The sequence below is a fragment of the Ictalurus furcatus genome, chromosome 23 (genome assembly GCF_023375685.1).
Source record: "Ictalurus furcatus strain D&B chromosome 23, Billie_1.0, whole genome shotgun sequence".
Lineage (NCBI taxonomy): Eukaryota > Metazoa > Chordata > Actinopteri > Siluriformes > Ictaluridae > Ictalurus > Ictalurus furcatus.
In genome coordinates, this window is record NC_071277.1 from 4712501 (window position 1) to 4735000 (window position 22500).

Genomic DNA, 22500 nt, shown 5'->3' on the forward strand with positions numbered 1-22500 from the left:
GGGTGGGGCAAACTTTCAGTGCCTTTTTTTGTTTATTTAAAATAAAATCCACAAACTGAGTGTTACAAATATAAATTCAGGCTAAAACTTTACACAACTGTTTGTCCAAAACAGAAAAGAGCCTAATACACACACACACACACACACACACACCACCACCACTCCTACTACTACCACTACCAACACCACCACTACTACTACTATTAGTTACTACTACTACCACCACTACCACCACCACTACTACTACTACCACCACTACCACCACCACCACTACTACTAGTAACTACTACTACTACTATTAGTTACTACTACCACTACCATCACCGCCACTACTAATACTATTAGTTACTACTACCACTATCATCACCACTACAAATACTATTAGTTACTACTACCACTATCATCATCACCACTACTAATACTATTAGTTACTACTACCACTATCATCACCACCACTACTAATACTATTAGTTACTACTACCACTACCATCACCGCCACTACTAATACTATTAGTTACTACTACCACTATCATCATCACCACTACTAATACTATTAGTTACTACTACCACTATCATCACCACCACTACTAATACTATTAGTTACTACTACCACTATCATCATCACCACTACTAATACTATTAGTTACTACTACCACTATCATCATCACCACTACTACTAGTTACTACCACCACCACTACTACTAGTTACTACCACTTCTACCACTACCACCACTACTACTATTAGTTACTACTACTACTACCACCACCACCACTACTACTAGTTACTACTACCACTACCACCACCACTACTACTACTACTATTAGTTACTACTACTACTACTACCACTACCACCACCACCACTACTACTATTATTAGTTACTACTACTACCACTACCACCACCACCAATACTACTACTATTAGTTACTACTACTACCACTACCACCACCACCAATACTACTACTATTAGTTACTACTACTACCACTACCACCACCACTACTACTACTACTACTATTAGTTACTACCACTACCACCACCACCACTACTACTACTATTAGTTACTACCACCGCTACCACTACTACTACTATTAGTTATTACTACCACCACCACTCCCACTACTCCTGCTAGTTACTACTACCACCACCACCACCACCACCACCACTACTACTACTACTATTAGTAACTACTACCACTACCACTACCACCACCACCACTCCCACTACTCCTGCTAGTTACTACTACCACCACCACCACCACCACTACTACTACTACTATTAGTAACTACTACTGCCACTACCACCACCACCACTACTACTACTACTATTAGTTACTACTACTACTACTACCACTACCACCACCACCACTACTACTACTATTAGTAACTACTACTACCACTACCACCACCACCACTACTACTACTACTATTAGTTACTACTACTACTACTACCACTACCACCACCACCACTACTACTACTATTAGTTTCTACTACTACCACTACTACTTCTATTAGTTACAGCGGGGGAAATAAGTATTGAATGCGTCAACTTTTGTTTCAGTAAATATATTTCCAATGAGGTTATTCACATGAAATTTTCACCAGACATCAGCATTAAATCCGCAATAAAGAATTCACAACATAAATGAAGTTACGTGTAATAAAATGGAATGACACGGGGAAAAAAGTATTTAACACGCTAACTGAAATTTATTTAATACTTAGTGGAGAAGCCTTTGTTTGTAATGACCGCTTCGAGACGCTTCCTGTATGAAGAAATGAATCGGAATCGCACCTTCCGTTGCCGAATGGTGAATAAACAAAGAGTCTTCTCTCACTAATCCCTCCATCATCCACTTCACTTAGAAAGACGGAACGAGCCATCAGCAGATGAGTGAGCTCCAGAGACAGATAGCGAGACAGAAAGTGAGAATGACTGAGACCTTAACTGACAATGTAAACATGAACTTGCAGATGAAGAGGAGTGTGATGAAAGCTGAAGAGCTTCAGAGAGCCTGATAACGGACAACATTAGCGACACCGAGCTAGTGCAGGGTGATTCAGGGTTAACGTGCACTTAACACTTTAGATCTTTTGCTCTCTTTTTTTTTTTTTTTTTTTTTTTTTTTAGTGGAGAGGGTAAGTGGGTGATTGTAATTGCACACTAGAGGGGGTTTAGTGTTGATGATTAATGATGAAAAGCTCTTGACCAAAAGCTCTTGTACGTTAGATATCGAATACAGCTTCACATTCAGTTATCACACATTCAAGCCCACAAGAAAGTTCCGAGGAAGAGTTTGGGCTGTGTTCTAAACACTATTGTAATGTATGCTAGAAGAGTTGTCACCGGGATTCATTCTCGCGAGTCATGCTCAGCGAGAACACTTAAGAAAGCATGTGGTTTGGGACAGTGGTAATAAATACTGCATCTCTTCGATGAGTCACAAAGAGAAACACTTTGTGCTATCTGAGCCTGCTAACATGCTGGCCAATTAGTGGTTAGCAAGATAGCTTGGTTTTCTGTACTAAAAATCATAGGGAGATAAATAAAGTTAGAAAGTAACTAGAAAGGAAAAAGAAAGAAAGAGAATTAAGAAAAATGTTTAACAGTTAAAAAGAACAAAAATACAAAGTAGCACTAAGAACGATGGAATGAAAAGGTATGAATGAATAATAATTAATGAAAGAAAGAACAGAAGAATGAAGGAAATTCTATAAGAATGAAAAAAACTAACAACGAAAGAATGATGGCGTGAACGAAAGAAAATCTGAATAAATAATGAAAGAAAGAAAGAAAAAAGGAAAGAACAGGTGAATGAAGAAGCTTCTAGGACAATTAAAAACAGTGAAAAAGAAAGAGGAAGGAAGAAAACAATGATTATAGACAAAGAGTGGGGAAAAAAGAAAGAAAGGCAAAATAGCACAAAAAAGAGCAATGGGAGAATAAAAAAAATGTCAAATGAAAAAAGAAGTAAAAAGTATTTTTCAACAATAAAAGTGTCCTGAATGAAAACTGAATGAGTCCACAGCACACCTCTCTCTGAAATACTCCGCAGAACAGAGTGTGAACAGACTCTGGCCTCGGGTTGTGGACTCATCACAGTAAAGGGTGAAGAGGTGTGAGGAACGCCAGTTTAGGGACATTGTGCTGATTAATGTGCTGACTGAGGATTAAATGTCACACACACACACACACACACACAACACACTTTCAATTCAGATTTATACAACAAGCAGTCACGCTCTGATGTGGTTTCATCCCGTCTACTGTGACCCAACTCCACAAAGTGTTCAGACTTGCGCTGAATTATGGGTATTAAAAAGTAAACAGGCTTCTTTTGAAACATTTATGATCCAAGGTTCTCCTATGTTACCCCACACACACACACACACACACAGACCTGCAAGGTACAATGGTATGGCTAAACCTGAGGCGAGGCTTTTATTTTCACCTAACATTATTTTCACCTAACACCGCTTATGGAACACACTTAACTTTTAAGTTTGTGTTTATCATCTGGCAGGTGTGTGTGTGTGTGTGTGTGTGTGTGGGTGGGTGTTGAGATGATAAAGGCGTTAAGCTCTGCTCAGTTAGGTGTTAAATTTATTAACACCACAGTGCTAACAGGAGTCGGTGTTTAGCCAACAGTCACTGATTGGTGATGTTATAAGTGCGTGTGAATTCACGCACACACACACAAACAATGACACACACACACATTCGCAGTGCTGAGTGTGTGCTGATTAATGGCTTCTGCCACTCAGTGCCCTTGAAATGGAGATTTGGTCAAAGCAGATACATTTAAATTTTAATTGAAAACCATGTTAAGCGACCTCACCTTCAGACCTCATCATCTGTATCTGAAACTTTTGTCCTTCTTTTTTCCTCATACTAACCTCATACTAAGTTTGTTAAAACGATTCGAACCGCACTCTCATTACGTTCTTTCTTACGTCACACTTTATTGTCTCACTAACTGCTAATCAGTCGCACTATATAGCAAAGCAAGCAGGTACAGGAGAATGAAGAACGTTCTAGAACAATAAAAAAAACCAACAAAAATAAAGATTAACAGCAAAAGAATGATGGAATGAAAGAGAGAAAATATGAATGAATTTAAGGAAGGAAGAAAACAGTAATTAAAGAGAAAGAAAGAAAAAAGAACGAAAGGCAAAAGAGCGAAAAGAAAGAACACAGGGAGAATGAAAAATGTATAATAAGTAAGAGTGTAAGAGCAAATGAAAAGAAAGTAAGAACAAAAATAATACTGAAAATAGGAAAAAGAAAGAAAGAACAAAAATAACGAAGACAAAAATAACAATTGGGCAAAGAAAGAGAGGCAAAATAGCAAAAGAAGAGCAAAGTGAGAATGAAAAATGTATAACAAGTAAGAATGTAAGAACAAATGAAGAAAAAACTAATTATTAACATCGAACGAAAGAAAATATGAATGAATACTGAATGAAGGAAAGAAAGAATAGGAGAATGAAGAAAATTCTAGAACATTTTTTTTTTAAAGAGCAGAAATTATGCACTATATATCAAAGGAAGAATAAAGAACAGGAAAATAAAGAAAATTCTAGAATAATTAAAAACAACAAATATAAAAATTAACCATGAATGAAAGATGGAACGAAAGAAAGAAAATATGAATGAAAGGAAGGAAGCAAGAAAGGAAGTCAAAATAAAAAAATTGAAAAGAGAGAATGTAAAATTTATAACAAGTAAGAATGTAAGAACAAATGAAAAAGAAAATACATAAATAAGAATGAAAACTGTATAATAGAAAAAAAAGAAAGAAAGAACAAAAATAACACTATGTAGCACGGAATTACGTCTTTGCTAGTATTTGTTTTCACGTCCCAAACCGCATGTTCTTTCATGTTTACTTGACTACTATTTCTCGGTAGCGTGAAAGCCTAATTAACACTTCTCAAGCATGGGTTTCCTCTAGGCTTTAGCGTCTGCTCTAGCGACGACGTGGGTTAAACACGACGCTTTTATTTGATACGTGACACGTGTTTAGTGGTGAAGTGCCTTTCAGCATTAATCAACCAACAACAAAACTCTGTCAGCATGTAATTACGGTCTCATACACACATAAGTGAGAAGATAGTGAGTGTTATTGTTCAGTGACTCTAAACCATATGCTGATTTATTCACTTTACACTTAATTTGATTTCTTTTTGATAAAATGTTCGCACACCACACACACAAAACCGCATTCAGGGTGTCTCACTTGCTTTTTGAGATGAGTCTGGCAACCTGAGAATGTCTCCCTCTCTGTGTCTCTGTCTCTCTGTTAATGTAATTTCATGCGTCAGGAAGCAGACATCATAAAACGGGGTTAACACCGATTACAGACGAGGTGTCACACACTCCTGTGGTTAAAACAAACAGCCCCTTTGTGTGTGTGTGTCTGAGTGAGGGAGTGAGTGTGGTGTGTGTGTGTGTGTGTGTGTGTGTGTAAATGATAATTCTGTATAAATCAAGTCTGAATTTGTCCATGTTGCACTAATGTCCCTATACACCCAGAGTCTGATCCGGGTCCCCCTAATGTCATATTTCCATGGATTTGTGTGTAACAGTGATCAGTTTGTTTAGAAAATGATGTGTCTGGTAATATGTCCATGTTGTACTAATGTCCCCACAAAGCCAGTGTGTGAACTGTGTCCTCATAATGTCCACATTTCCATGATTGTGTGTGTGTGTGTAAATATATACAATCAGATCTCTATAGTAATGCATCCATGTTGTACTAAAGTCCCCCATAAAGCCAGTATATGATTCGTGTCCCTATAATGTAATGTCTCCATGAATGTGTGTTTGTGTGTAACAGTGATCATTTTGTTTAGAAAACATGTTTCTATGATAATGTGTAAAGGTTGTATTAATGTCCCCACAAAGCCAGTGTGTGATTTGTGTCCCTATAATGTCCTATTCCCATGAATGTGTGTCTGTGTGTGTAAATGATAATTTTCTGTACAAATCAGGCCTCTTTAATAGTACAACATGCATCAACAGTGTACTAATGTCCTCACAAAGCCAGTGTGTGATCGGTGTCCTTATAATTTCTACATCTCCACTGTGTGTGTATGACCGTGTGTTCTGTATAAATGTGTGTATGTGTGTAAAACCTTGTAAGTGTGTGTTTGTGTCCATGATGTATTAATGTCCCCACAAAGCTAAAGTGTGTGATCCAAGTCCCCATAATGTCATATTTCTTTGAATATGTGAGAATGGTGTCCATGTTTGTGTGTGTGTGTCCATGTATTACTAATGTCCCCACAAAGCAAGTGTGTGATCTGAGTCCCAATAGTGTAATATTTCTTTGAATGTCTGTCTTGTGCGTGTGTGTGTCGCTGAGGTCCAAAATTCAACCATATGTGAGATTATTGCTCACATTTCTTGTGTCGTACAAATAGAGAGAGTTTTAAAATATTCACATCTTCAAAATGACAGGAAAAATGGGAAATCTATGAGAATAATTTAGCAAACATGCACAGGCCAGGTAAGGTCTGGGACTACAGATTTGCCTAGTTAGTTCCTAGCCATGAAGTTATTTGTATTTGTACAGACAAACACAGTGACAAAATAATTAACATTTTCCTCAGATATACTGATAAATAACTAAGAAACAACAACATAATCTAATATTATACAGTTACCCTTTGCATTGGAATTTATTGAGAAACATCAACGTTGTGTCACAACTTGTGAACTCGTTGAAAGATTTCGATTTCTGAAATTGCAGATTCCTTACTGTGACTATAAACGATAGCTGTTACTATACAAATAGTAATTTATTAGAACGAGTGCATTAATATAAACAAAATAGTCTTTCATGTTCGTTAGCAATCTGTTGAGATAGCTAACATAATGAATAGGTAAAAGTTTATAAGTAAAAAAACAAACATTTCATAGATGGTATGTAGTATGGACTTATGTATTCTCTTTTAGTACTCAGTACGTGCACGTGCCTTTGACAGAAAAACACGACAGTCCCCTGTCTGTTTGACTTTAAAATCTAATAGCACGGTATCAGTGACGTAAGCACTGACCTGCAGTATTCTCACATTCGCTACTTAACCACTTCTCCATTCATTTTGCAGTGATAAGAGCATTTCATTTAGGTTGTTGTATTTTCCGTTCCCTCGTGGACATGTTCACATTATGGCCCACTCACATGTTGAAAAATGCCTAGGTGCAGCATTATAAACCTGGCCTAATACACCATCGTTAGAATCCTTTCGTGTTTTTTTTTTTTTTGGAAGTATGTGGAATATTTAGGATTGCCCAAAATACATGAAATGGTGTGAAATGACAATGATAGTAACAGCAATCGTAATGTAACGACAATCTGCAGTGACTGCGCTGTGCGCCTTGGCCAGTGTGAGCAGGAGAAGCGTTTGCAATGTGGTGTAGCAGACAGACCGATAGATGGTGAGCAGGGGGTGATTTATATCTGCGAGTGTGTGAGGGAATGCTTGGAGAGGCGCAGAAGGCCGTTAACACTCTGACCTTTGATACGGCGAGCAAACGCAGGAATTCTGGAGGGAAGCAAAAAAAGAGATGAGACGAGTCGCATGCACCCACGCCAATGATCTGTTCTTTTCGTTTAGGGGCAGCTGTGCAGCCCTGCTCCCATCCCTCACTTCCCCCCGAGCCCACTCCCTAACCCCCATCCACCGTGTTCCTCGGCTTTACAGCTTTCCCCTAGTTCTAATTAACGCCATCTTAATCGCGTGGTAAATCCCGTCGCCTGGTGTTTACTGTCTGTTTGCCGTGTTGTAAAGTTGTGTGAGGGAGCTCATAAACCAGAGTCTGTTAATGTGGATTTAAAATGGTGTGTGAAGAGAGTGCGTGTGTGTGTGTGTGTTAAGCCCTGCAGACTGAGCATGGGCTGCTGCGTAATGTTTCGATGACAGATACTTGTATCTGTTGATGGAGCTGAGCCTGTGCTATGTTTAAAAACATTTTTTTTAATTCGATGTTTTATCTGCTAGCTAGCTCGAACTAGGATTCCTGATTATACCCCAGCAAATCCACTCAATTTTATTCATGTATTTTATATGTTAGAAGTATAATAAATGTCCTGACTAGAGTAATGGTATTAAATGTACCCAGTTCCCCGTGAAGGAGCAGCTGCACGTTGGAGACACAGTCCTAGCCGCACGAGTGTTTAAGCCACCGCCAAATTTTCATTTACTTCAGGCATATCCGAGAAGGACAACCGCTTTAGTAAGCCCTTAATGACAATGTGATATTCGTAAAGTGTTCTGACATTTCATTAAAAAGGGGATTAAAACAAGGGAAATTATTGCATTGTGGTTTGGAAGCGTAAAGTGAGCACATAGGGGGAATTTAAGTAAATAAATGAACTAAAACAATTACGTTGAAGCCATTTAGGAAAATTGCTGTAGTTTTTGTTTTTCAATTTCAGTCGACTAAAACGAACAATAAACAAATGTCTAAAACATGACTATTAGCTGGTTTTGTCAAAAGAATAGCACTTAGCCGACTGCAAATGTGTTATTTAGGTCAAATATTGTTGTGGGTGTGGTCATAAGCTGTGTCTTAAATTGCATACTATCACCCCATACTTAAATTTTTTTTATTTGTTTATAACCATGATGTACTAATGTCCCCACAAAGCAGTGTGTGATCTGAGTCCCCATAATGTCATATTTCTTTTTTGTGTGTATGGTATCTAATACAGCAATGGATGGATATAAAATGGTGCCAGTGTAGAAAGTAAGGATTGAACTAATCGTCCTTGTTGCCTTGGGAATCTGAGAACGTTATTGGCACTTCCTGTCAAGTGGTGTATGGAGTGCAAAGCAGAGGAGTGTAAAATGCTGTCTGACTGCGTGTAGTGTCCAGTTACTGAGATCACTTACCTGTGAGACAGACACACATACACACACACACACGTACACACACACACACACATCCTTCAGCTTTGTAAAGTGACTTGTGGGCACTCAGTTTGTGATCATTTATGCTCGTTTAAGTGTCTCTATCTGTCTTGCTGTGTCTCTCTTGTCCACTGTAAGCTAACGCCACATGGAGCATCTGTTAAATAATCCAAATTCCAGATTTTTTTACCTGCTGATGGAATTTAAGGTCACAAAAATTATTCCCAACGGAGAGAAAAACACACTGTTAAGGAAGTCATAAATTACACACACACACACACACACACACATACATATAGCAGAACAGTATGGTTCGTTTACAGAGAAAAAGAGACTGATAGAGAGAGCGGATAAAAGGACACTTGGCTGTGCAGTGTCTCTCTCTGGCACTTCAGTAAGACTGCAGCAAAGCAGGAGGGTGAAGGCGAAAATCTGCTTCCTCTGAGACGTGTGAAGCCAACCAGATCTTTTCCAACTGCTGCTCATGCTGCGTCACAGGGCAGCGTAACACACTAGGCACCGTCAGCCATCTTCCACATACATGAGCTCACAGATGCCTGTGATTGGCTAGTGACAGGGGTTTGATACCCTTCCTTCCATCGCCCCGATTTTATATTTTAATATAAATAAATTTAGCCCATTTGAGAAAACTCTATACTTATTAAAATTTCAGCTTAAAATCTTTTTTCCTTTGTTTCTTCCTGTTGCACGTTTTTCTTTCTTTCTTTCTATTGCACATTTTTCTTTCTTTCTTTCATCTTTTTGTTTCTTTCTATATTTTGGTCTTTCTTTTTTACTTTCTTCCTATTGCACATCTTTCTCTCTTTATTCTTACTTTCTTTCTCCCTCTTTCCTTCCCTCCTTCCTGGTCACCTACAGCTGAAAGCCATTGTTAATTACAGTACCTCCCCAGCTAGCTAATCCAGCTTGAATGTATGGCTTATAAGCAATTAAGTGAATGTGATCTGTGAGAAAGTCAGATAGAGAGATTTGCATGTTCAATTCTAAGCTGGATAAATGTCATAAGGATTCCGCTCAGCCCTGAAGCATCACTGTCTCTCTCACACACACACACACACACACACACACACACACATGCTGTTACATGCTGCCATACATAAAGATCATATTGTGTGAATTGGAAAGCTGTGGGTGGAACGCGTGTGAGTGTGTGTGTATGTAAGAGCAAGAAACCCCGAATAAAACACACACACTTACAGGAGGAAAGGTCTGACCCTCCGATACACACTGTACGAATGCAAATCTTACTTGTGTTATCATGGTCAGTGGGCAGGGCTTTGACCTGCCGGCCACGTGGCGGTGCAGCGTGGGTGTGTAATCACTTCCTGTATTTGCATGTATAATAAACTGAGACTTGACGAGACTCTATCAACCAATCAGTTGGGGGCTGTAATCAAAGCATGCTCATTAAAGGTCTTATTCAACATGCGGGAGCCTGACACTCTAACACACACACACACACACAACCCTGATGTGTGTACAGACCAGATGTTCACTGTTTCACACTGTTTTCTTGATTTCTGGGTGATTAAAATCTAAGAAGAATCTAAGAGGTTTGAGGAACATGACAAAGAGTTCAAGGTGTTGACTTGGCCTCCAAATTTCCCAGATTCCAATCCAGTCGCGTATCTGTGGGATGTGGACGAACAAGTCCCGATCCATGGAGGAGCCACCTTGCAACTTACAACTTTCAGGTTCTGCCACTAATGTCTTGGTGCCAGATACCACAGCACACCTTCAGAGGTCTTGTGGAGTCAATGTCTCAACGGGTCAGAGCTGATCGGTGTAGAAGACTTATTTAACAGTAGCTACATTAGCTCACATGCTAGTTTAGCCTTCAGGTTGTGCAGGCTGCTCCGTGTACCACCTCATCCTTCATATATATGTGTTTGTGTGTGTGCGATTGGTTTCTTGACATCATAAACTGAAGTCATAGGTAACACTCCCCAAAGTTTTTTTTTCTTCTTCTTCATTAGTGTTTTATCTCTGCTGTGATTTTACCAGAACAAGGAAATGAAGTTCTAGTAATTAATTGCATCACTTCATGTTATTAGTGACCCTACAGTCCAGTTCCTATAGGTTACTGAAGGCCAGCCTCTTCCGGGATGGGCTGCTTTTCCATTTTAGAGAGTAAAAGTTAGCCTTACTATTCCTATTTACCATTGTATAAAAGCAGCAGAACATGAGGTCCATCTGAAGCATCCCGTAGGCTTTGGAAAGGAACTTCGGAAAGGATGGGGCAGCTGCTTGCAAAAGTTGCTCTCTGAAACTGAAGCGTCCAGACTGCCGGCCCACATCAATCGTGATTGACCAGTGGCGATATGTAAATAAATACGGGTCAAAATCTGGTGGAAGCTCCAGGGTTGCATTTAAAAAAAAAAAAAAAATTGAATTGGAGTAGTTTTGGAACAAGGTTACAGATGGAAAAAGCAAGTAGGCAGGTGGTGGTGTTTTTTGGAGGGCGGCCGGTTTAAAATTCTCAGAAATCTTGTTTTAAAGCGAATAATCAGAATGAAATCTAATTCGATTTCTGTAGCAAACAATGGGAAAGTGTACGCGTGGTCAGCGTATCTATGATGTACAGAACATTTTCTGTTGTAAGATATAAGTTGTGTCCCAAATGACGTACTATACACTATGCACTTCAACGATGCACTATGTGCTCTACCGTCTAGTGTATGAATTTTAGAAAGGTAGTATCGCCTCAAATGGAATACTAATGTTTCGGGGTTTTTTTTTTTTAACTAGCCGGAAATATAAGCCATTACCCAGTCGAAGGCAAATGACATCAAACACACGTAATGTGACAACACTAGCTTTAGAGTCAGTTAACATGAATTTCTTTCATTTTACTGTTTATGTCAATGTTCCCTTTTACCATTTGTACGAAGTCTTGTCCACCGGAGTGTCATTGGCAATCTTGGAAATATATAAATATATATATATATATTCATCCAGAGTCAGCAAAGCTGTGACCATTGAGTGCATGAAGTGTCCAACATTCCACTCGATTTGTTTCGTTTTTTTTCTTTTCTGTTGAATAAGTGCAGCATCCGTGTACTTGAATTCCCTTCTACTTGTTGGAATTTTCAGTGCGAACACACTACTCACACTATTTATGCTACAAAATGACGTAGAATAGTGCATAAGTATGCGATTTAGGATGCACCTGTACCGTAAAGCGGATTGCGAAGTGTATTGCGTTAGTAGTGCAGATATTGCGAATCAGAAATGCGTGCGCACCACAGTGATCTTGGTTCCCATATCTAGGCATACAACTTCTGCAGGTTTTCGAGCTGATGGATGAACAATGTAAATGAAATGAAACAATGTAATTACGAAATGTTTTTCCTCTATACAGTCATTTTATGTTTGAGACACTGAGGACCAGTGGAGCTGTTTATACATAAACTGTGTTCGAGTATCATGCATTAAGTTGCAACTTAACTGCTCGATAACGTTTTTAATTCGGTTACGCCTTCAAGTTGATCATGTAAATCATATCATGATATTGTGAGACAAGTTGGAGAAAAGCCATAAAAGCATATCAGAAGTCTTAAGTCATGCTTTCGAATGCATTTTTTTCCTGTAGATTCTGTATCATCACCACAGATGAGACCACAGCGAAACTTCTTCTAAGTCGTTTTTATTGAAAAGGCATTCATTAAACGTACGGTTTCACCGATCAGACGTCGCCGACACGCTGCTTTTCCTCACACCCGTGTGGACAGAAAGAAGAAGAAACAGAGGCGTGTGAGTGAGCCGGACCCGAAATTCCACGACTCCCTCCTAGTGGCTCCTTTCCTCGCTCGCTCGCTCCCTCCCTCCCTTCCCTCCCTCCGTCAGTGTGATTTCACAGCTCGTTGAGCCGAGCGCTCTGGAATGTCCTGTCTCTGACGAGCGGCTCGTTTGAAGCCGAGCTCGTGCGCTGCAGCTGCACCGACCCTTGCAGACGTAAAGTTCACTTACAGCACGTGCAACTCTGCCCACTCTGAGCAAAACACACTGCGGATTTACGGCTGCGTCCAAAATACTCAAAACTAGGATTCGGTAGTGTTTGTGTTAGAATGTCAACCGTTTAAAGGCCCTGTCTCAAATTCATATCCAGCAAGTTTTCATACTTGAACACAGGCCATTATCAGGCTCCGCTCCGATCACTTGCAATTACAGTCCCATCCGAAAATATTGGAACGGCGAGGCCGATCCGTTTGCTTGTGCTATGCACCGTAGACATTTGGGTTTGAGATCAAAAGATGGATACGAGATGAGAGTTTAGGATTTCAGCTTTTATTTCCTGGTGTCTACATCGAGATGTGTTAAACAACATAAAATCTTTTGTATCAGACCACCCAATTTTTAGGCGAGCAAAAGTATAGGAACAACTAAGCCTTGAAGTAAATTCAAGTAAATAACACTTAATATTTGTTTGCATTTCCATTTCGAGCCTGTGACTCACTGACATTGCCAGATTGTTGGTGTCTTCTTTTGTGACGCTTTTCCAGGCTTTTATCGCAGCCTCTTTCAGTTGCTGTTTGTTTCGGGGGGGGGGGGGGGGGTTTCTCCCTTCAGTCTCCTCTTCAGGAGGTGAAATGCTGCTCAGTTGCCAGTCTAAAACCTTCCCCTTTTTTCTCCTGATAAAGTCCCTTGTTGAGTCGGCGGTGTGTTCTGGATCATTGTCGTGCTGCATGATGAAGCTCCTCCCGATTAATTTGGATGCATTTCTCTGTAAACTGGCAGACAAAATGTTCCTGTAAACTTCTGAAGTCATTCTGCTGCTACCATCATGAGATATATCATCAATAAAGATTAGTGAGAATGTTCCAGAAGCAGCCATGCGAGCCCAGGCCATGACACTACCTCCACCATGTTTCACAGATGAGCTTGTATGTTTTGGATCATGAGCAGATCCTTTCTTTCTCCACATTTTGATAGAGGTTAATCTCGGTTCCAGAACTTTCGTGGATCATCTCTGTATTTATCCCTTTTTTTTTTATTTCAGCTCAAACAAACAATCTCCAGTTCCATTTCTACTGAACATTTCTTCTGAATATTTCTACTGAATATTTCTACTGAACGTTCCTGCTGAACATATCTTCTGAATATTTCTGCTGAACATTCCTGCTGAACATTTCTACTGAACATTTCTACTGAACATTCCTGCTAAACGTTCCTGCTAAACATATCTTCTGAATATTTCTGCTGAACATTTCTGCTGAACATTTCTGCTGAACATTTCTACTGAACATTTCTACTGAACGTTCCTGCTGAACGTTCCTGCTGAACATTTCTACTGAACGTTCCTGCTGAACGTTCCTGCTGAACATTTCTACTGAACGTTCCTGCTGAACATTTCTACTGAACGTTCCTGCTGAACATTTCTACTGAACATTTCTACTGAACGTTCCTGCTGAACATTTCTACTGAACATTTCTACTGAACATTTCTACTGAACGTTCCTGCTGAACATTTCTACTGAACATTTCTACTGAACGTTCCTGCTGAACATTTCTACTGAACATTTCTGCTGAACATTTCTACTGAACGTTCCTGCTGAACATTTCTACTGAACATTTCTACTGAATATTTCTGCTGAACATTCCTGCTGAACATTTCTATTGAACATTTCTCTGTATTTAATTGCCAATTCCACTCTGGTTTTCTGATTCTTACTGCTCATGAGTGCTTTGCATCTTGTGGTATGGCCTCTACATTTCTGCGAATGATGGATTGTGATACCTTCACCCCTGCCTTGTGGAGGTTGTTGGTGATGTCACTAGCTGTTGATGTGTAGTTCATTTTTGTAACAATTCTTAGAGGCTGTGTGTTACCCATAATTTTAGATGACAGAAGGAACGGATTCAGCTTTATGTAACAGCTGTACAGGAGATCTGTGGACGCTGTGACATCATCAGTTGTGTTAGGTTTCCTCTGATGCAGCCAAAGTTGTGTAATAAGAAAAACTAAGATGTGATTTTCCATTCAGCCTGTGGTTTGGACAGTATCACCGCCCAGAATCTGCTGGGAAAAGACCCACTGCTCTGTGTGTGTGCCTGTGTGTGAGTCAGTAAAAGTGCGTGCGTGTGTGTGTGTGTGTGTGTGTGTGTGTGTGTGCACCTGCAGAGTGTTTGATTGTGTTGCGGCCCGTAAATCTGTTTATAGTCGTGCCAAAGATGCTGTGTGTCACCGGTGCTTAATGGAGGACTAAATGGGCTGTGTCCTAATAACGATGAGGTGGCAAGCAAAACAAATGATGGACTTGGCGATCAAAGGGCAGCAGGGAGCCGGCACTGATTCTCTTGGATTGGGACGGAGCCTCACAGTGGTGGGAAACTCTGCTGGATCATGAGGGGGAAAAAAACACACACACACACACACACATGGAAGCTCCATCCAAAACAGCAAGTGATCAGGTCAGATAAAATGGACGACACACACACACACACACACACACACACACACACACGTACAGTCTTCTAGATTATTCAAAATGTCGAGCATGATTAAATTCATTCCCTCGCTCATCCGAGTTTCTCCCGAACAGTGGGAAATTCCCTGACATTCAAACCTCTGGCTGTGTCCCAAATGCTACTACTTAATAGAACAGTTCCTTACTAAGATTCCCCCTAACAAGTAAACTTGAAAGAGCATGTGGTCTGAGACAATGTACACTGAACACACACGACTAGCAAGTATAAAACATGAACACTTGAACTTTAAAGAGCCTTAAAACGACTAACATTCTTGTAAGTACGCTAGCTAGACACGAATTCGACCTTTAAGGGCAGACTAGAGTGCATTGAACATTAGACCCGAAACCTAAAAAAGAAAGTTGAAAGACGTTTCAAATGTAGATAAACACTCTTAGGTTGTATCGGACGTAAGAGCTGTTGTGTATTCTGATGTGATGAGAATGTAGATTGCTAAAGCGAGCGTGAAAAGTTCATCAACGTTAGAAAAAAAAAAAGTCCCTGTTTACTAATAATGCTAGTTTATGGCAAAACTGTTTACTACAGACAGGTCCATAAGTATTTGGACAGCGACACAATCTTTGTAATTTTGCTTCTGTGCATCACCACAATGGATTTAAAAAGAAGCAATCAAGATGTAGTTGAAGTGTAGACTGTCATCTTTAATTCAAGGGGTTTAACAAAAATATTGCATTAACCGTTTAGCCATTCTTTACGGTGTCCCTCCATTTTCACAGGCTCACAAATGATTGGACAACTGACTGACGAGCAGTTTCATGGCCAGGTGTGGCCTGTTTTCTCGATATTTCATGGCAGATTAAGGAGATGAAAGGTCTGGAATTGATTCCAAGCATTGAATTTGCATTGGTAGCTGTTCATGGGAACTCTCAATATGGGGTCCAAAGAGGCGTCGATGCAAGTGAAGGAGGCCGTCATTAGTTGAAAAAAAACAAAGCAAAAAAAAACCCCCAGACCTCTCAAAGAGACAGCAGAGACTTTAAGAGTGGCCAAATCCATAATTTGCTCGATTCTTATAAAAGAAGGAATGCACCGCCGAGCTCAGCAACACCAAAAGGCCTGGAAGGCCATGGAAGACAACTATAAAAATGGATGATTGCAGAATTCTTTCCTTGTTGAAGAAAAACCCCTTCACAACATCTAGCCAAGTCAAGAACACTCTGGAGGAGGTAGGCGTATCTTTGTCAAAGTCTACAATCAAGAGACGCCTTCGTGAATGTAAATACAGAGGGTTTACCTCAAGATGCAAACCACAAACACTCAAGAACAGAAAGGCCAGATTAGACATGGCTAAAAAAACAAAACAAAACAAAACAAAATCCTGCCCAGTTCTGATGCAAGATTAACTTGTACCAGAATGCTTAGATGAGAAGAGTATGGAGAAGTAAAGAATGGCTCATGAGCCAAAGCATACTACATCATCTGTCAGACATGGTGGAGGAGGTGTTATGGCATGGGCCAGTGGAACTGCTTCACTGGTATTTATTGATGTGACTGCTGATAGAAGTAGCAGGATGAATTAGGAATTGTATAGAGCTGTACTTTCTGCTCAGATTCAGTCAAATACTGCGAAACTGATAGGACGGCGCTTCACAGTACAGATGGATACTGACCCAAAAAGTGCAGTTAAAGCAACCCAAGGCAAAGAAATGGAATGTTCTTAAATGTCAGTTGACCTCAGCCCGACTGAGCGGCTTTTCACTTTCTGAAGACAAAGCTGAAGGCAGAAAGACTCACAACATGCAGCGACTGAAGGCAGCTGCAGTAAAGGCCTGGCAAAGCATCTCAAGGGAGGAAACCCAGCATTTGTTGACATCCATGGGTTCCAGATTTCAGACGGTCATTGACTGCGAAGGATTTGCACCGAAATATTAAATATAACCCTGATATTTATGATGCAAATTTACAAAAACGGCGCCACTGTCCAAATACTTCTGGACCTGACCTGTATAATGCTAGTCTGTTTACTATAATGCAAGTTTGCGTTTAAAGTGTTTACTTTCTAGCGGCTGATCTAGTGGTGTTAACTTTACCCACAGTGGTTTGTAAGAATTCAGAAAGTGGAATTGCTGCATTAGTGTTTAGGGGAAAAAAAGCTAATCTGGTCATGGTGTGTTAACACACACAGACGCACACACATTTCTTTGTTCTGAGTGTGTGTGTGTGTGTGTGTGTGAGAGAGATGAAGAATCCAGTTTGAAGGGTTCCATGTTCCTCTGGGACGAATCGCCACTGTTTAGCCAAGACGAGGGTGCAATCAGGGAGGCCATTAAAGCACATGAGAAAAATGAGGCGTCTCTGTCCTCTGACACACTCTGTCCGTCCTTCTTCCAGCACAGCCTTTTAGTGCGCTCTCGCGTATTTACATATTCAGCCTGATGTCACATTCCCCATCCGTCCTGCCTCCTCCCCCCCATGCCCACTCCCCCCCGCTGGCCTTTGAACTCAGCGGCAAGGTGATGAATGAAACCCGGGCTAGTGTCTTTAGCCTGGACGAATCCATTCTGTGGCTTAATGTGCGTGTGCTGAGAGGTGGTGTGTGTGTGTGTTATCTGCGTTAGCGGCATTTAGCGTCTCAGCTAACTCGTCTGATGTCTCGGTGACTGAGACGGACCACTTCCAGGTTGTCGCTCTAAAATAAACACGGTTCTGAGGGCTGATGTCTCAGCCATCCTCACTCCGTCTCATTAGAAAAAATAACGATGCGGCCGACGACAATTAGGAAAGATAACGGCGTGTTTATCTTACGCTGATGGATGCCGAGTGTGTCTTTCTTTCTCTCCCTCTCTCCTTCTCTCGCCCAGAGGCCAGGAGCTTATCTGGACCTGTGGAAGCTGATTATTTACCCAGAAACCCTAATCGCACGCACACATCAGTAATCAGTGCTTTAATGGCACTTTATTAGTCATGAAAGACAATGAGATTTTCCCAGCATGCTTTGAGCTGGACGTTTGTACATGCATGGCCTCCAAATTCAGAGAGAGAGAAAAAGAAAAAAACACAACAAAACAAACAACGGTCTGGAACTGATTATAAAGACTAGCTCAAGAGAGGCAGGCTCTGCAGATATACTGCATATTATGCGCTTATAGCAGTTAGGGGTTGCGTCTCAAATCGCATACTTCTGTAGTGAACACGTAATACCCAAATGATATGCTCGGACTAGAATGAAATGTGCAAGTCCTTTTGAGGCCTCCACAGTGCATTATGGGTACACGTACAGTACAGTTAATCAAACACACACTCAAACCTAACCGCTATGAAGAATTCTCGACAGAACAAATCCTGTGTCATTCGGGTTGAACGACAAACAGTCAACGTTCGACAAAAAACGCTAACTCGGCTGAAATTACCGTTTGGGGCGGAGCTTTAAAATGGTTCTAGTAAGATTACTACTAAACATCAATCCTGGTATTTGAGACGGAGCTTTAAAACAGCCGGCGTTCTCTTAAGCCCGCTGACGATAGATCACGAGTCTTAAGATAGCCAGTGTTCTAGTAAGGACACTAACTAGGCATAAATTCTTGCATTTGGGGAGAACCCTTAAAATAAATCACAGCTGCTATGACTTTTACATTTTTTTTTCTGTGCTATTGAAAAATTCTTTGCTAAAAAGCTCCTCCTTTTGTGACCTACACACTCTCCTCATCAATCACACACACACACAAAAAAAGAATTCAATTTAAGTGTGATTTAGAACAGATCCTGGGAATGTGCGCGCTCTCTCTCCTGCTCTCTCTCTCTCTCACACACACACACACACACACACACACACATATATACACACACACACTGTAACTGGACCGCATGTTCCTGTGTAGATAAGCCCTCATTATTTACACAGATCTTGCAGATAGATAAGGTTAAGACCATGCAATTTATGTGTGTGTGTGTGTGTGTGTGTGTGTGTGTTAAATGTTAAAACCATTGGCTTTAAGTGTTTCTGAATGTCGCTGTAACTTTGTGTGTGTGTTGTATGAGGTATAACACAATGACACTGTATCTCAGTGTATCTGTTTATTCCTCTAACTATCTCTTTCTATCTATATTTAAACCCAAAGTGGGTGTGGTCTAAACCAGAAGGCTTTTTTAAAAAAAATAATTTACAATATGATACAATATGGGGTCGCGGGATCCCCAGATGTAGAAATGCCAGCAGCGTCCGCGTGGCGTGTGAATTCTGCCTCTGACGGTTCGTCAACCTCAGCTACATGACTCGAGTTTGCTCGGCGTCAGCTAGACACAGTATACGTGCGGGACTATTTACTTTGTTGTTTTCGTTTTGTACCAGCGTGTGGCGTTTAGGAACTCGTCTACTTTATATTTCCCAATGTAGAAACAAACCCGGAAGCCTAATTTAAACCACCGTGACCCTGAGCAGGCAGTAGTGAGCGCTGATCACCGTCGTTCCCTGTGACCAGTCACTGCTTTCGAGCTAGCTTCGTTCCAGATAGGGCGGCGAGGTCTGAAATGAAACAGGTGGTGTAGCATCCATGCTTGAGCATCAGCCATTTTATACTTCTATTTCTGATTGTTTTGTTTTTTTTTTTGTTTTTTTTTTTACAAATATCTTATAGAAAAGTTATTTAACATATTTGTGTTTAAGCTCCATGAATACCATGAGGAAAGTCACTTAACCAGTCACTTTAGAGAGTTGTGCTGCTTCATAGACATGTCTAAAGGTATAGTGGAGAATAGCCAGTGCACTCGTGTAATCCCACAATGCATTAGGGCTAGTGTCCAAACAAGTTAGCTTTAAAAGGAACAGAGTGCATATAATGTAGTTTGGCGTTTGTAGGGAATAGGGAGGAAGGCGTTTTAGACACAGGTGAGATCTGTGATCAGATGGTGTTAGTTGTGTATTTAATATTTACATTTAAAGAGACAGTAACACACTTTAGGTCAGTTTTGGACTGGAAAAAAACAGTCTCACTGTGACTGCCTCGGTCTGTCCATCTCACTGTCTTCTTTGTAGTGTGTGTGTGTGTGTGTGTGTGTGTGTTAGGACTTACAGCATATGGACTGGTAGGAGAGACAGTCTCACCCACATCTCTGTGTGTGTGTGTGTGTGTGTGTGTGTGTGTGTTGGGAGGCTCAGTGTGTTGTTAGATTTATGTCCTGCTGCACATCTGGTCCTCATTGGCAGCGTCAGAGCATCAAGTTGCAGCCAGGTGGATCTGAACACACACACACACACACACACAATTCAGTGCTAGTGACTTTATAAGCATGGCTATATTTTTTTTAGCTCTCTGCACCCTGTCTGTCTGTATATCCATCCATCCTACCATCTATCCATCCATCTGTCTGTCAGTATATCTATCCATCTGTCTTTTAGTCTATCTTTAATCTAGCTTGTGGCTCTGCTGCTGCTGCTGTTTGAGAGGTGGCTGATGGAGTCGTGTCTCACTCGTCCTCTCTATCTGCAGGCGGCTCTGAGTGCCTTGAAGCAGCTTTCGGAACAGGGACTTGACCCGGTGGACGGAGGAGTCAAGGTGGAGAATGGATCCTGTGAAATGTAAGTGTGTCACTCTCTCTCACCAATGTCACCAATGTAGTGACTTTTTTTCCAATGACCAGTCACTGACCACCATTGTTCCCGAGGACCAGTCACTGATTACCACTGTTCCCAAGGAAAGGTCACTGACCACCATTGTTCCCAAGGACCGGTCACTGATCACCATTGTTCCCAAGGACCGGTCACTGATCACCACTGTTCCCAAGGAAAGGTCACTGACCACCATTGTTCCCAAGGACCGGTCACTGATCACCATTGTTCCCAAGGACCGGTCACTGATCACCATTGTTCCCAAGGACCGGTCACTGACCACCATTGTTCCCAAGGACCGGTCACTGATCACCATTGTTCCCAAGGACCGGTCACTGACCACCATTGTTCCCAGTGACCGGTCACTGACCACCATTGTTCCCAGTGACCGATCACTGATCACCATTGTTCCCGAGGACCAGTCACTGATTACCACTGTTCCCAAGGAAAGGTCACTGACCACCATTGTTCCCAAGGACCGGTCACTGATCACCATTGTTCCCAAGGACCGGTCACTGATCACCATTGTTCCCAAGGACCGGTCACTGACCACCATTGTTCCCAAGGACCGGTCACTGATCACCATTGTTCCCAAGGACCGGTCACTGACCACCATTGTTCCCAGTGACCGGTCACTGACCACCATTGTTCCCAGTGACCGATCACTGATCACCATTGTTCCCGAGGACCAGTCACTGATTACCACTGTTCCCAAGGAAAGGTCACTGACCACCATTGTTCCCAAGGACCGGTCACTGATCACCATTGTTCCCAAGGACCAGTCACTGATTACCACTGTTCCCAAGGAAAGGTCACTGACCACCATTGTTCCCAAGGACCGGTCACTGACCACCATTGTTCCCAAGGACCGGTCACTGATCACCATTGTTCCCAAGGACCGGTCACTGACCACCATTGTTCCCAAGGACCGGTCACTGATCACCATTGTTCCCAAGGACCAGTCACTGATTACCACTGTTCCCAAGGAAAGGTCACTAACCACCATTGTTCCCAAGGACTGGTCACTGATCACCATTGTTCCCAGTGACCGGTCACTGACCACCATTGTTCCCAAGGACCGGTCACTGACCACCATTGTTCCCAAGGACCGGTCACTGATCACCATTGTTCCCAGTGACCGGTCACTAACCACCATTGTTCCCAGTGACTGGTCACTGACCACCATTGTTGCCAAGGACCGGTCACTGATCACGATTGTTGCCAAGGACCGGTCACTGACCACCATTGTTCCCAGTGACTGGTCACTGACCACCATTGTTCCCAAGGACCAGTCACTGACCACCATTGTTCCCAAGGACCGGTCACTGATCACCATTGTTCCCAGTGACCGGTCACTAACCACCATTGTTCCCAGTGACTGGTCACTGACCACCATTGTTGCCAAGGACCGGTCACTGATCACGATTGTTGCCAAGGACCGGTCACTGACCACCATTGTTCCCAGTGACTGGTCACTGACCACCATTGTTCCCAAGGACCAGTCACTGACCACCATTGTTCCCAAGGACC

The 22500-nt window shown here is 41.5% G+C and overlaps 1 protein-coding gene across 4 annotated transcripts in view; it reads left to right on the forward strand.

Moving 5' to 3' along the window:
• Positions 1-22500, forward strand: part of stau2 (staufen double-stranded RNA binding protein 2) — a 109289-nt gene that overhangs the window by 81867 nt on the left and 4922 nt on the right. For 2 of the 4 annotated variants that reach the window (XM_053610968.1, XM_053610969.1), the window contains exon 14: positions 20852-20940. The exons of 1 other annotated variant lie outside the window; for it this stretch is intronic. In XM_053610968.1, the coding sequence (XP_053466943.1) occupies positions 20852-20940 (89 nt within the window). Of the gene's footprint in view, positions 1-20520; positions 20594-20851; positions 20941-22500 lie in introns of all 4 variants that reach the window. One more of the 4 variants, XM_053610970.1, reaches the window with a different exon arrangement.